The sequence below is a fragment of the Cebus imitator genome, unplaced genomic scaffold (assembly GCF_001604975.1).
Source record: "Cebus imitator isolate Cc_AM_T3 unplaced genomic scaffold, Cebus_imitator-1.0 Scaffold0, whole genome shotgun sequence".
NCBI classification, from domain to species: domain Eukaryota; kingdom Metazoa; phylum Chordata; class Mammalia; order Primates; family Cebidae; genus Cebus; species Cebus imitator.
In genome coordinates, this window is record NW_016107315.1 from 3,771,976 (window position 1) to 3,785,972 (window position 13,997).

Consider the following 13,997-nt stretch of genomic DNA (forward strand, 5'->3'; position numbering starts at 1 on the left):
GCTTGAACCCAGGAGGCAGAGGTTGCAGTGAGCCGAGATTGCGACGCTGCACTCCAGCCTGGGCAACAGAGTAAGACTCTGTCTCCAAAAAATACAATTTTTTTTTTAAAAAAAGGATTCTCCAGACATATTATTCTCTTTTCTTCCCACTTGTGGTTGGGAAGACCACAGACTTCCCTGAGGTCTGTGACATTTGCCATGCCCAGGTTTGAGGCTCCAGCCCAGCCTGTTCCCCTCTCCCTCTACACAGCTCCATGTTCTATGATGAGGATGGGGATCTGGCTCACGAGTTCTATGAGGAGACAATCGTCACTAAGAACGGGCAGAAGCGGGCCAAGCTGAGGCGAGTGCATAAGAATCTGATTCCTCAGGTGAGGGGCTGGACAGTGGTCACAGAGCCTACACTAAGCGTGTGAAGGCAGACCCAGATGGGATCTGTTGTCGTGGTGGAGGCTCTTGGGGCGGGAGGGATCTGGGAGGAACAAGAAAGCTTCCTGAAGTAGAGGCTGTAACCTGACCCTCACTAGCTTCTGTTTCTATGGCAGGGCATCGTGAAGCTGGATCCCCCCCGCATCCACGTGGATTTTCCTGTGATCCTCTATGAGGTGTGAGCCTGGGAGGTGGCAGACAGAAGCACCCCCTGCCCCAGCAAGAAACTCCCAGGCTCGAGGTGTGGCTTCCATTGAGGAGCCCCAGGCTGGGACCACAACCCTGAATAAACTCCGTTGGCCCATAACCTTCAGCTGTGAGCGGGTCAGTCCCACAGTATTGGTTGGGTGTTGGTTTGTTGACAAGAGGTGGTTGGTGGCTGGTGAAGGCTAATGGCAGAGTTAGTACCCCACTCTCCCCAGCCACCCCTGCAAGAAGCATGGCAGGGCATATACCAGTCAGGAATGCCCAGTACCTGATTCCTTGCCTGGTCTGCTTTCCAAGTTTGCCTGGGGCCTAGCCCTGCTAGAGGCTACAGCACTTTACAAGCAAGGTCTGCCTTCTTCCAGCCCCTAGGCTGTGGGCACTGTCCTTTCCTTCACTTCCCTTTTGACCCCCTAGTCAGAGCATTTCAGCCATTTGCTACCTCGATTCCTCCTGTGTTGGACAGAGGCTGGGGGCAGTGCCAGCCTGATTCTTCCCACCTACCTGCCATTTGTTCCCGCCTTCAGATGGATGGACAGTTTGCTGGCTATTGATAGGAGCGGGGACCAGATGGGGGCTTCTCCCTCTACCCAGGGCTGGGCTGATCCCCCCACTGCAACTAGTTGCCCCCCACACACACCCCCACTTGAGGAGTTGAGAGAGTGCAGGCCGGGGTCAGGACAGGCTGCGGATGCTTGTGCCTATGGGGAGTTACTCCAGCCCACCTATTCTGTCTAATCCCCCATGCCTTTGCATCAAGTCCTCCACACCCCCCCAATTGGAGGGGACTGTTCACCACCTTGTGGTAAGGGACAACACCCTAAGGCTGGTGCCAGTAGTTATGAGTAGCCTACCACCCCTTCCCTTATAGTAACCATCCCCGCCCCCTTCAGGATGAGTCAGGGGAAAGTACTGGAGCCCCTGAGTAGGGAAAGAAAGGAGGGAAAACCATAAAAGGAATGCTTATAATGTGAAGGTTTGTAAATAGTCCATGATGATGTCGTGGAAAAGTCTGATTTCTATATAGAGGTGACTTTTTTTTTTAAATACTGTGCAAGCACTGTGCTTCTAGAGTGTGGGAAATGGCTTGGGGAGGGTGGCCCCCAGCCTAGGAAGACTGTTGTGTTCTTTGTTCAATTTCAATAAAATGATTTGTAGATCCTGCACTTGAGAGTGGCATCCTATGGGTCTGTGACACCCAGCGTCTAGACTACTACCTGGGATCAATAGGTAGGCCTGGCCCAAGACTCTAGCAGGCCTCCTAAGGCCAAGCAAAGCCCAGGGGTAAGCCTGAGCCCAGCCTGTGGCCATCCCAGCTGTGGCCAGCAGGTGGCTGTGTGTTCACACAGACCTCACTGCAGGCCCCCTCCAGATTGGGCTGGGAGAACACTCACTTATCTGTTGTGTTCAATGTGGTGGTGACCCTTGGAATCAGAAAGCCCTGGGATACTTCACTAAGGAGTGGCCCCACCTGCCTGACCTAAGGTGAGAGAGTATGACCCCAGACAGTTCTAGAATATCTGTCCTAGCTGCAGCATTGCCAGCTGACCCTAAGTGGGGTCATGGCCTGAGCCCCATGGACCTCAAAGGCCCAGCTTTAATGGACATCACTCAGATAGGTGTTCCCACACCCTTGGCCTACTTTCAGGCTTGGCACCCCAAACTCAAGTGCCTCCTCTGAGGCCTGCCTGTGGACACCATGGGAGAATGAGCTCAGGCTTCTGTTTCCGCAAGCAAGGCTCAGCCCACCAGTATTGCCCTTGCTCTCTGTCGCCTCCATCTTCTCACCACCTGCAGCCTGCCCACTGTGGTCATTCTGCCTGCACTTCTCAGGGACTGCTATGAGGCAGATTCTCTGCTAGGCTTAGCCTTTGACTCTCAGCCCAACTACCAGTTAGAGAGGGGAGAGTTCAGGGACAGGCTTCTGAGTGTAGGGAGCTGGCCTTCCAGGCTTTGAACTTGTCAAGCCCAGAGCAGGATCACCATATCCAGCCTGGACTTGCAGTTCCGTGGTGTGTAGGGCTGAGGGCCCCACAGGGTCGTGGGGTGAGCCTTATGCTGTGTTCAGGTGCAGGATCCGAGAAATAAAGACAGGACACAGAAGTACAAAGAAAATGCAGCTGGGCTCGGGGGGCCATGCCACCTATGAGTGGAGTCAGGCGAGGCCCCGAATGTCCAGAAGCATGAGTATTTATTGTGTATAGGTTAGGGGGCAGGGCAGTGAGTGAAATCATCTTTAAGGATAGTGATAGGGTCGTGAGCAATAAAACATGGGGTCCACCCCCATTAGGTCACCTAGGCCAGGAGGTGGACAGTGCACAGCAAGGGGCCTGTTCCCATGAACGCAAGGGCCATGTGCAGTAAGGGTTTCACCCGCATTAGGTCACCGAGGCTTGAAGGTGGGCCGTGAAGAGGGTGGGCAGTGAAGAGGGTGCAGTGTGCAATACTTCTATCTATGGGCAAACTACTTCTAAGAAGATTTATAGGAGGATGCTTTAAGTCCCATAGCAGTGACAGCTGTCAAGGTTACCGCCACCTTCTGGCAGCTTCCAATGGGTTCTATGGGAAGATGCTTTTCAAGCAGCACAGTAGCAAGAGCTGATAAAGTTCACAGTCACCAAGGTGGATTGCCGGTCTGAGGGCATCCTTCCACAAGAACTGGAGCAAGTTCCTACAACTCCTTTATCAGGAGGAGTGGCTTTCGCCCCAAGCCTGCCATACAGCAGGTATCTTTACGATACTGAACGCTGCCACCTGGGCCATAGATTCTTGTCCTGGTATAACTGTTTTCCCTTAAATCATGCTCTGCACTGTGTCTGCTCTAGGTGTTCCTCCAATTATCACTGCTTATTCCTTAATTCATGCTCTGTACTGTGTCCACTCTAGGCATTCCTCCGATTATGAACTAAGATATAATTATAGGTATATATGTAGGGAAATATTCTTTAGGCACTCATACTAGCAACTATTTTATGATTATATATAGAGGATTATATAAAGGGATTCTTCAAGCCCTAATTCTATAAACTAATATATGATTATAAAAGGAAACAGCTGAGTAGTAACACTATAAATTGAGATATTCCTCAGGCCCTAACTGTGCCAGAGTTCTGCTTAGCTCTCATTCCTCAGTGCCTATATGGGGGGTTACCCACAGTGGGGTTCCTCCCTATATCCCCCATAGGAAGCCAAATGAGGTCCTGTCATCCTCCATGGTCCCCCTCTACTGGCTGTTCAAAGCCCAGGGCTCTCCCATCCCAGATAGCATCCTATCTCCTACCACCACTGTCCCAGCCTGGGGGAACTCCCTGTGCTGGGCCTGCCCAGCTGACCCCAAAGCTGGAAACAATGGAGGTCAGGCAGCACTTCCCCACTCTCTCCCGCTGGGCTGTGCTCATTTCCTTCCTGCTGACTGCCTGAGGAAGTGTCCCTGCCCTGGGACAGTCTGGCCTAGCCTTTGTTTCCCCAGGGGTCCCCACCCATGGTGCTTCCAAGGCCTCTGACCCCTGTGAAGCCAGCACAGTGGCACAGGGACACTGCACCTTCCCCTACCATGTCTTGGACTCCTTGGTCCTCAGGGCCAGACTCCAGGGTATTCACCTACCCCTCACACAGGCTTCTCTTGAGGGAGAGGCTCCTGGACATTGGGCCATTGGGTTGCTGAGGGGTTGGCTCTGGGTGATTTGAGGGTAGGCTGACTTGGCTTCACCCCTTGAGAGGTCTGCTGGAACCTTCCTGCAGTCCTCCCTAGGGCCAGCCACAGGAACATCCCTCCTAGAGGAATATACCCCTTTCCTCATCCATGTTGTAAGGAGCCCCCTACTCTGGGTAACAGATTCTGAAATCCACCCAGGAATGTCTTCCAGCACGAAAGCACTCTGGAGAACCCTCCCAGCCCCTGTCCCCTCCTCCCCAACCCACACAGTCACACTCACCAACACATTGTCCTCTCTGTCACATGGGATGCTTCTGCTCTCAATGGAAAAAAAACAAATGGAGTCAGCTACTGGAAGTTCCCCGGACCCTCCCCCTAGGGCTAGCTCCCTTCTTTGGCACCTGCTCTCAGGGACCATCAGCTGAACACCACCCAAGTATTTTGAATCACAAAAGCACCACCACCTGACCCATCCTCTCACATCCTACTGGATTTGAGGATGGACCCCAACCCTAGGGGAGCAGTGAAGAAGTTCCTTACTGTTGGAAGCTGTGGGTGTGGGGGATCCTGATCCTGAGCCCATAGCCTTCCTGTCACCTGGCGCAGCTGGCAGGGACCAGATCCTACTCAGGAGAAGGGTGGGGAGGGCAGCCAGCCAGCAGGCATTCCGGAGGGAAACAGGGTCAAGGCGATCTCCTCCCCCACGCCTGTTCTGGCCCTTTCCTCAGGGGGCAGCAGGAAGTGAGGAGAAAGGGCTGGGATGGGAGGCGGGAGCGGATGGGAGGGAATGGGGTTTATCAAGTCCTCCGCGGGCTGCCCAACGGGCAGCAGCTGGCGCAAGTAGCCTAGCTGGAGAGGCTCACCCCAGGAAGGAGGGAGGCCGCCGACCTACTGGGCCGACGGACTCCCACACAGGTGAGCCAGTGCAGACGACTGGTCTGCACCCCCACAGATGCGCTCGCAGCAGCGCTCCCTGCCTCTCCTGGCTCCTGGGAGGGTTAGGGGCTGGTCGGGCAGACGCGGGCCCTATGGGGAACTGAGTTTCCCACAAGGGAGCGGACCTAGGAAGGGCCGAGGTGGTCTCGCACGGGGCTCGCCAGGGTCCAGCTCTAAGCCTGCTCCCCACCGGAAGGGGCCTGTGGAGCGTAGAGGGCTCTGGAAACGGGGTGGAGGCTCTGAGAGAACCCTCTTGTTGGCTCTCTCGGAGGTCCAGCCAGAAACTGCTGCAAGGTGTGGCAGCTTCCTCGGGGTTGAGAGGGAGCCAGGCTCCCAAAGGACCCCAGAGCCTGGGCAGAAAAGAACAGAATCTCAGGGATGACTGGCCCGCCCTGATGAGAGTCAAGGAGGGGGGTGCCCAACCCCCTACACCCCTCTGAGCTTCCCTGTCCCAGCCCCGCCGGCCACGCCGCTACCCATAATCGGGGTGCCAGGACAATGACTGCCTCGGCCCTGCCCTGGCGGGCTGAGAAGCGGTGTTTGGCCCCTTCCCTCAGTCTGGCAGGGGGCGGGGCCTCCCTTTACACAGCGGATCAGAGAAGGGGGCCCCTGATTCGTGGGAGGTGGGGCATTACTGAGACCAGAGGTCGCCTCAGGTCAAAGTCCCTTTTACCACACAAAGGGGCCCCACAGCTGGCGTCTACGTTCGGGGGTGCAGAGCCAGATCTGTGCTGCCCCCCGCCAACCTCGGAGTACCACAGCACCTCCTGATGGCCGAGCGGGGCAACACCTCCTCCTGTTCCCCTCCCCATCGCCTACCCCGTCCCTCATACTGTCCCTTTAAGGGGCTGGCGGTGCCGCGGAACGGGCGGGACTGTACCACCGGCCTCGTGCTGCAAGGGGGAACATTTCAGGCTGACTGGCGCTTGTGATTGAGACTCCCGCAGAAAGCCCTGCTCAGAGGGTCCTTAGGATCCCAGATGGGTGGCAAGTTCCTCTGCAGAGGAGCTGGGGCTCTTCGAGCCCGAAACGCGGCACTGGCACCGAAAAAGGCGGAACACACCTTCCCGCCCCGGCCGCAAGTCCAGTCCCGGGCCCACCTCCACCCTGGAGTCTTAAAGGGCCCGCGGGCCTGGGGGCGGAACCAGCAGGGGCGCTGAGCCGGGGCCGCGCCTGGGCGAACGGCCGGAGCGGGCTGAGCTGGGCCCGGGATGGCGGTGGCCCTGGCGCGGGTCCCGGTCGCGCCCCGCGCGAGGTGAGGGCGGGCGGTGCAAACCTGGCGGCTCTCTCTCTTTGGGCTGGGGTCTGAATCCCCGGGGGTGCTCGCGGAGAGGCGGCCCAGAAACCCTACCCCAACCCGGCCGGGCGCAGGCCCCACGTGCGGGGCGGGGGCGGGGTCCCGCACAAAGGCCAGGGGGAGCGCGCTCTAGCCCTGAGCGGCTGGGCGGGGGAGGCGGGCGCGCGCGCATTCCCTGTGGCGGTGGAGGGAAGGGCTGGTCTGCGGGCGCAGCCGTGGGAGGCCTGCTGCCCTTTTGTCCCCGCGGAGCCTCCTCCAAGCCGGGAGAGTGTCAGCACTCGAGAGAAAGTCCTGACAGCCTCACTCTTTTGCCGGGCCGGTGTTACACGGATAGAAGCCTCGAGGCTGCCTGCCTTCCAGCTTCCTAGCCTCCAGGAGCTTTACCCAAATGCTATCGTTTCTCTGGATCAAGGGTTCTTCACGGTGTACAGGGTGGGCATCAGGGGTTCAGGGTCCTCTGAAACCATATACGTCATAGTATGCAGGCATATATGTGACTCTGGTGAGCCCAATTTATCCAATTCTTAAAAGGGTCACAGACATAATAGAGATTTATGCCCAGCCATAGGCTACCTGCTCCAGGAAGGAGCCTTGTACTCTGGCAGTGAGTTCCCAGGGTGTCTTGCCTGCCCTGCAGTGGCCTGTGATCTCTCAAACCTATTACAGCCATGAGCACAATGCCCCACACAGCATGGGCTTTAGGAACATAGAGGGACTTAAGGTAGGCACCTCCAGCATTCCCTAGACTGACTTGTTCTCCCCCACCCTTCTTCCAGTTCCTGAGCTGGTGCCAGGCAGGTGACACTTCCTGCAGCCCCCAGCATGCGGACAGGCCCAGGCCCCGCCGTCACACTGGCCCTGGTGCTGGCGGTGGCATGGGCCATGGAGCTCAAGCCCACAGCACCACCCATCTTCACGGGCCGCCCCTTTGTGGTGGCATGGGACGTGCCCACACAGGACTGTGGCCCACGCCTCAAGGTGCCACTGGACCTGAATGCCTTTGACGTGCAGGCCTCACCTAATGAAGGTTTTGTGAACCAGAATATCACCATCTTCTACCGCGACCGTCTAGGCCTGTATCCACGCTTCGATTCTGCGGGAAGATCTGTGCATGGTGGTGTGCCACAGAATGGCAGCCTCTGGGCACACCTGGAAATGCTGCGGGATCATGTGGAGCACTACATTCGGACACCAGAGCCTGCGGGGCTGGCGGTTATTGACTGGGAAGACTGGCGGCCTGTGTGGGTGCGCAACTGGCAGGACAAAGATGTGTACCGCCGGTCATCACGCCAGCTGGTGGCCAGTCGTCACCCTGACTGGCAAGCAGACCGCGTAGTCAAGCAGGCACAATATGAGTTTGAGTGTGCAGCACGGCAGTTCATGCTGGAGACACTGCGTTATGTCAAGGCAGTGCGGCCCCGGCATCTCTGGGGCTTCTACCTCTTTCCTGACTGCTACAATCATGATTATGTGCAGAACCGGGAGAGCTACACAGGCCGCTGCCCTGATGTTGAGGTGGCCCGCAACGACCAGCTGGCCTGGCTGTGGGCTAACAGCACGGCCCTCTTCCCGTCTGTCTACCTGGACGAGACGCTCGCTTCCTCCGCCCATGGCCGCAACTTTGTGAGCTTCCGTGTTCAGGAGGCCCTTCGTGTGGCTCACACCCACCATGCCAACAACCATGCACTCCCAGTCTACGTCTTCACACGGCCCACCTATAGCCGCAGGCTCAGGGGGCTGAGTGAGGTATGTCTCCAGGGCCCTGCCTTTTTCCTCCTTCCTTGAGGATCCACTGAACATTTGGGCCACTATAGGACTATACATACCTATAGTTTATTGGCTGCTCCACATCGCCTCAAATATTTTCTCTCTAAACTCAAAGGCTGACATCATCCCCATTTTTCAGATGAGAACAATTGAGGCACAGAAATGCTGAGAAGTTTGCCCAAAGCTTCCTAGCAAATCCAGACCAGAACAGAGACTGGGGCTCAGGCATTCTAACTTGGGAGTCCATCCTGATCGCTGCACCCTAGGCTCGAGTGTGCCCTTGGCTTGGGAAACAGGCCCAAAAGTGGGGTGGGAATGGACTTAAAACATTTAAGAAGAAAGCGAAACAGATGAGCCTCTGCCTGGAGGTGAAAAGGGGATTGGGCTGGGAGGTCAGCAGGTTGAAACAGGCTGGTGCCTGACTGGCCTGTCTGTGCCTGCCACCCTGTGGTCTCAGTCTTCCCCAGTGACCATCCCTTTTCTTGAATAGATGGACCTCATCTCTACCATTGGCGAGAGTGCAGCCCTGGGCGCAGCTGGTGTCATCCTCTGGGGCGACGCAGGGTACACTACAAGCACGGTAAGTGAGACCCAGCCTGCCAGATCTCAGTCTACGGGACAGGCAGAGAGTTAGGGCCTTTGGCTACCAACCTCAGATGGGCAACTAGTTCAGTCCCCTTGTCTGTCTCCCACCCGAGGCATCCTGGGTACCAACAGAGAAGGAGGTCACCCCTGCCCTGCTCTCAGGAAAGAGGAAATGCTGTCCTGAACAGCTGTTGAGTTCCACCCTTCCCCATCTGCCCAACTGGGTTCCGGTCTCTGCCCCCACCCACTTCTCGGCAGGAGGAGGGACTGTGTGTCTCAGGCGCAGACTGAATGCACAAATGTGTGCAGTTAAAATAAGGTATGATCATCACAGTGTGGACACAGAGTTTCTGTCTGGGCCTGTGGGCTGAGACAGCTGACTCTGACCTATGGTCCTTGGCTTCTGCCTCCAGGAGACCTGCCAGTATCTCAAGGATTACCTGACACGGCTGCTGGTCCCCTACGTGGTCAATGTGTCCTGGGCCACCCAATATTGCAGCTGGGCCCAATGCCATGGCCATGGGCGCTGTGTGCGCCGCAACCCCAGTGCCAGTACCTTCCTGCATCTCAGCGCCAACAGCTTCCGCCTAGTGCCTGGCCGTGCACCTGGTGAGCCCCAGCTGCGACCTGTGGGGAATCTCAGCTCGGCTGACCGTCACCACCTGCAGACACACTTCCGCTGCCAGTGCTACTTGGGCTGGGGTGGTGAGCAATGCCAGTGGGACTATAGGCAGGCAGCTGGGGGTGCCAGTGAGGCCTGGGCTGAGTCCCACCTCACCAGTCTGCTGGCTCTGGCAGCCCTGGCCTTTTGCTGGACCTTATAGGGGTCTCCTGCCTAGCTGCCCAGCAGACTGGCCTCTACCACAAGGGCTCTCTTAGGCATGCAGGAGCCTGCAGGGGGTAGACAAACTGGAGTCTGGAGTGGGCAGACCCCGCAGGATGCCCAGGAGGGCATCCATACCAGCTCACACCCCCCTGTTCTAAGGGGGAGGAGAAGTCCCCTGGGAGGCCCCTTCTCTCCCTGCCAGAGGGGAAGGAGGATACAGCTGGGCTGGGGAGGACCTGACCCTACTCTCTTGCCTTGGATAGTTTATTATTATTATTTTGGGGTCTCTTTTGTAAATTAAATATAAAACAACCGCTTCTCTGCTTGGAACTTGTACCTGGGCTAGAGTATGTGAGAGAGTCCAGAACCTCCCATGGGGTTTGAGCTCAGCTCTGTCTCTATGAAACCCTCTGCTGGGGGCTTCTCGATTAAGATGTATTCACCAATACCTGGGGGCCCAGAGCTGCCCACTCTGGAACTGTTCTGCTGGGGCAGGAGCCACTGGGAGTGGAGGGACCCACATTCCATCCCAACACCAAAGACCTTGCTTTCTCCATATTGGTTGCAAGGGAATTGGGCCTCACCTTGTGTGAGGGAGGGGGCTCATTGTGCTGCTACCACTTGCCCCTGTCCCCGCAGCTGGGCCAGTGCCATCCTCCTTGCCAACCCAGGGAGAAACGTTTGATCTTCCCTGCTGGTCCCAGAGGCAAGTGTGTCTCCTCCACTCCCTGCTCCCAAGGGCAGTGGACTGCAGCCACATGCACCTCTCATCAGGGTCACAGCCCTCCCTCAGATCTGGTGGTGGGAGGTGGGCAGGGGATTGGGATCTGAATCCTGAGGTTCAGTCCCTGTCCCATTCTGGAGATGCCTGATGGGGCTAGAAGGAAGCATCTTGGGCCTGGGTGTGAGAGAGCACGGCTAGTCTCTCGCCGACGAAAGAAGGAGCAGCTGGAGTAGTCACTAGCTCTGAGCTGCTTCACTAGCCCTGCCTCTGACGGAAGTGCATTCTGCCCCTCCCCTCAGCCAGCAACCCCGCACCTGGGGTCCCATCCATGTCCATGATGACTTATCATGCAGCCCTGCTTCAAGAGATTCTGGCTCTGGGGAGACTGACTCAAGAAGCCGCTGAGTGGCAAGGGCAGCCAGCAGCAGGGAAGCAGGGGTGATGCCCTTGGAGGTGGCTCCCACATTGGGTTCTGAAAGGTGAGGGTGGCAGCTCAATGCTTGGGAAGAAGTCCTGGGCAGAGGCTGGAGGAAGTTGGAGTGGGTAAAGGTGAACATGGAGTTCAGGGCTGACATGTGGCTTAGGGGCTGCTATGGGCAGAGGCAAGAGGGGCAGCCCTAGAGCAGCACCAGGCCTGACTTGGCCTGATGGTGGAGACGGCCTCACCATTCAGTAAACACCGAGCACGCAGTGTGCCTGTGCTGGCCTGGGTGCTGGCAATGCATCCGTGAACCACACCAACAAAGATCCCTGTCCTTGTGGGGGTGACAAAGTAGAGGTAGATGCACACTAGATGTGAAAACCAAAATGCCAGACGGGAGAAAGAAGCCTGGCCAAGCCAGTGCCAACCCAGGCTGTAAAGACATCCTTCCCTCACCTCTCTTGCCAGGGATGGGTAGAGAGTGAAGAGGAGAGAGTGAGGTGGAAACACCGGGAAGGTGACTTGGTAAATTCACATGCTAAAGAAGGAGGTAGACACAGAAGTGGAGCGATCTCAGGTGCTCATGGCCATGGTATGGGGAGGCCAGGCTGGAGAGAAGATTCAGGTGTTGGTCAATAAAATGATGGGCCGGGTGCAGTGGCTCACCCCTGTAATCCAAGCACTTTGGGAGGCTGAGGCGGGTGGATCACTTGAGGCCAGGAGTTCAAGAACAGCCTGGCCAACATGCTGAAACCCTGTCTCTACTAAAAGTACAAAAATTAGCCGGCCGTGGTGGTGCGTGCCTGTAGTTCCAGCGGCTTGGTCATCCGAGGCACAAGAATAACTTGAGCCCAGGAGGTTGCAGTGAGTGGAGATTGCACCACTGCACTCTAGCCAGGGTGAGACTCTGTCTCAAAAATTAAAAAGTTGCAACAATAAGATGGTGGTGCTCAACAATGGGAGAGCAAGAAAGAAGAAAGGAGCTGTGGCCTGTCCCCCACACCTGTGACCCCCTCCACACAAATGGGGCCCATGCATACCTGTGAGCTACCCTACCCATACCCAACACACAGAGGTGATCCAGACCGCACCACTGTGACCTTTCCCACCCAGCTATGTGCCCTATATCCCTGTAACCCTTCCCATATATGACCCCACATAGCTGTTACCTTCTCCAAATAGCTGTGACTGCTCCTGCACAGCTGTGACCTGTACCCATCCAGCTGTGACCTCCTCCATACAAGCCTATATGAACCTCACATTTCTTCCCCCGGGGGACCTGGAAGACAATCCTAGAGAAAGTGCAAGTCAGGGAGAGCCAGCACTGTTCTGTGGGGAAGGTGGGGAGTGGGCAGGAGTAAGGTAATGGGGAGTGATGCGGGTCAGAGGCTCAGGTGTTGCACAGCAGAGACAGCAGTTAGGACTGGACCATCAAGTTGATGGATCCCAGACACACTCATAGACACCACTTGTACCAATCCAATCTGACCAGCCCAGTAGGAGCAGGCCCTGTAGTGGGCAGGGCACTGGGGTGGAGGAGGACTTTCAGGCACCCTCAGCTTCTATTTGCGGTTCCACCATTAGAGCTTCTCCCTTGGACTCAGGCCAGCTGGAGAATGTTGGCCTGGTGTTTCCTGGATTATGCCAACTGTACCACTAGGTTTCTGGGGGCACCAGGAGGTGGCATGAATCCTCAAGGAGAGAGGCCGGGGGCTGCCTTGATATTCTGTTCTCTCAACCCTCAAGAGTTGTGCCAAGCTTCTGGGCCTACATGGTCATTACTCTGGGACCCTGCTTCCTGAACAGGAGCAGCAGCCACCACTTCTGGGGCTTGATCCTGTGCACAAGTCTCATCCTGTCCCCAGCACCCTGGGCCCTTCTTTCCCTCACCCTTGCCAGCTTCTCTTTCCCAGGCAGCCTGAAGGACCAAGCCCAGGTGGTAGTCAAGCCGAGGTGAGTTTCATTGCTTCAATGGCCACCGTGCCAGGGGTGTCCTGGCTCAGTCTCAAGATTTGACTCCGATCCAGGAGCAGTCACTTGGGCAGGGACAGGTGTTTCCTTCACCCCACCCTGGCAGGCAAGTCTGGGCCTAAGCACCTAGCAGGTCTCAATAACCAGCTTCTGAATCAGCTGTGAACCCAGAAAATCTGAGACAGGTCTCAGTTAACTTAGAAAGTTTATTTTGCCAAGGTTGACGACATGCCCATGGCACAGCCTCAGGAAGTCCTGAGGACATGTGGCCAAGATGGCTGGGGCACAGCTTGGTTTCATACATTTTAGGGAGACATGAGACATCAATATGTAAGAAGCACATTAGTTCCAGAAAGAAAGGCGGAGACAGCTCAAAGCAAGCTCCCAGGCTCAAAGCCCTGGGGACTTCCAGGTTACAGATAGGTGAGAGACACAGATGGTTGCATTCTTTTGAGTTTCTGGTAAATCTTTCCAAAGGAGGCAATCAGAATGTGCATGGATCTCTGTGAGCAAAAGGATGACTTGAATAGAATGAGAGGTAGATTTGCTCTGCATTCCAGCTTGAAGAGGCCCAAGATATTTTCCTTTCACATTTCTCCCATTTTCTTTTTAAAAAATATTTTGGGGAAAGCATTTTGCAAGAAAATGAGTCTCTGGTCTCAGGTTTTATCTGATCTCTCATGGCTAGATAGATAGGTCTGGAAAGTTTATTTTTAGCAGGTTGTGAAGTCTCATGTCCTGTGAAGAGAAAATGGGGAGGAGGAAGGGAGAAACAAAAAACAACAGGCTGGGCACGGTGGCTCATGCCTGTAATCCCAGCACTTTGGGAGGCCGAGGTAGGTGGATCACCTGTGGTTCCAGACCAGCCTGACCAATATGGTGAAACCCCATCTCTACTAAAAATACAAAATGAGCTCTACTAAAAATGCAAAAATAAGGCCGGGCGCGGTGGCTCAAGCCCATAATCCCAGCACTTTGGGAGGCCGAGGCGGGTGGATCACGAGTCAAGAGATCGAGACCATCCTGGTCAACACGGTGAAACCCCGCCTCTACTAAAAATACAAAAAAAAATTAGCTGGGCATGGTGGCGTGTGCCTGTAATCCCAGCTACTCAGGAGGCTGAGGCAGAATTGCCTGAACACAGGAGGCAGAGGTTGCGGTGAGCTGAGATCGCGCCATTGC

General features: G+C 56.0%; 3 protein-coding genes across 4 annotated transcripts in view; all 3 read left to right on the plus strand.

Moving 5' to 3' along the window:
• TUSC2 (tumor suppressor 2, mitochondrial calcium regulator) overlaps nt 1–1,799 on the plus strand; it is a 3,631-nt gene extending 1,832 nt beyond the window's left edge. Inside the window, exons 2-3 of the mRNA XM_017499375.2 lie at nt 251–371; nt 546–1,799. Coding sequence (XP_017354864.1) covers nt 251–371; nt 546–611 — 187 coding nt within the window. The 3' untranslated portion in view covers nt 612–1,799. The remainder of the gene's footprint in view (nt 1–250; nt 372–545) is intronic.
• A 3,153-nt stretch (nt 1,800–4,952) lies between these two features.
• Nucleotides 4,953–10,022, plus strand: HYAL2 (hyaluronidase 2). Of its 2 annotated transcripts, none has more exons than XM_017502855.2 (4): nt 4,953–5,203; nt 7,298–8,267; nt 8,779–8,868; nt 9,287–10,022. In XM_017502855.2, the coding sequence occupies exons 2-4, from the start codon at nt 7,344–7,346 to the stop codon at nt 9,695–9,697; spliced, it is 1,425 nt and encodes a 474-aa protein (XP_017358344.1). In that variant the 5' UTR covers nt 4,953–5,203; nt 7,298–7,343; the 3' UTR covers nt 9,698–10,022. The 2 variants fall into 2 exon arrangements, with proteins under 2 accessions (XP_017358344.1, XP_017359092.1); XM_017503603.2 differs by lacking the exon at nt 4,953–5,203 and adding an exon at nt 6,107–6,479.
• Nucleotides 9,395–13,997, plus strand: part of HYAL1 (hyaluronidase 1) — a 21,461-nt gene continuing 16,858 nt past the window's right edge. The window contains exon 1 of the mRNA XM_037741012.1: nt 9,395–9,482. The gene's annotated coding sequence lies outside the window, so the exon portion shown is untranslated. The remainder of the gene's footprint in view (nt 9,483–13,997) is intronic.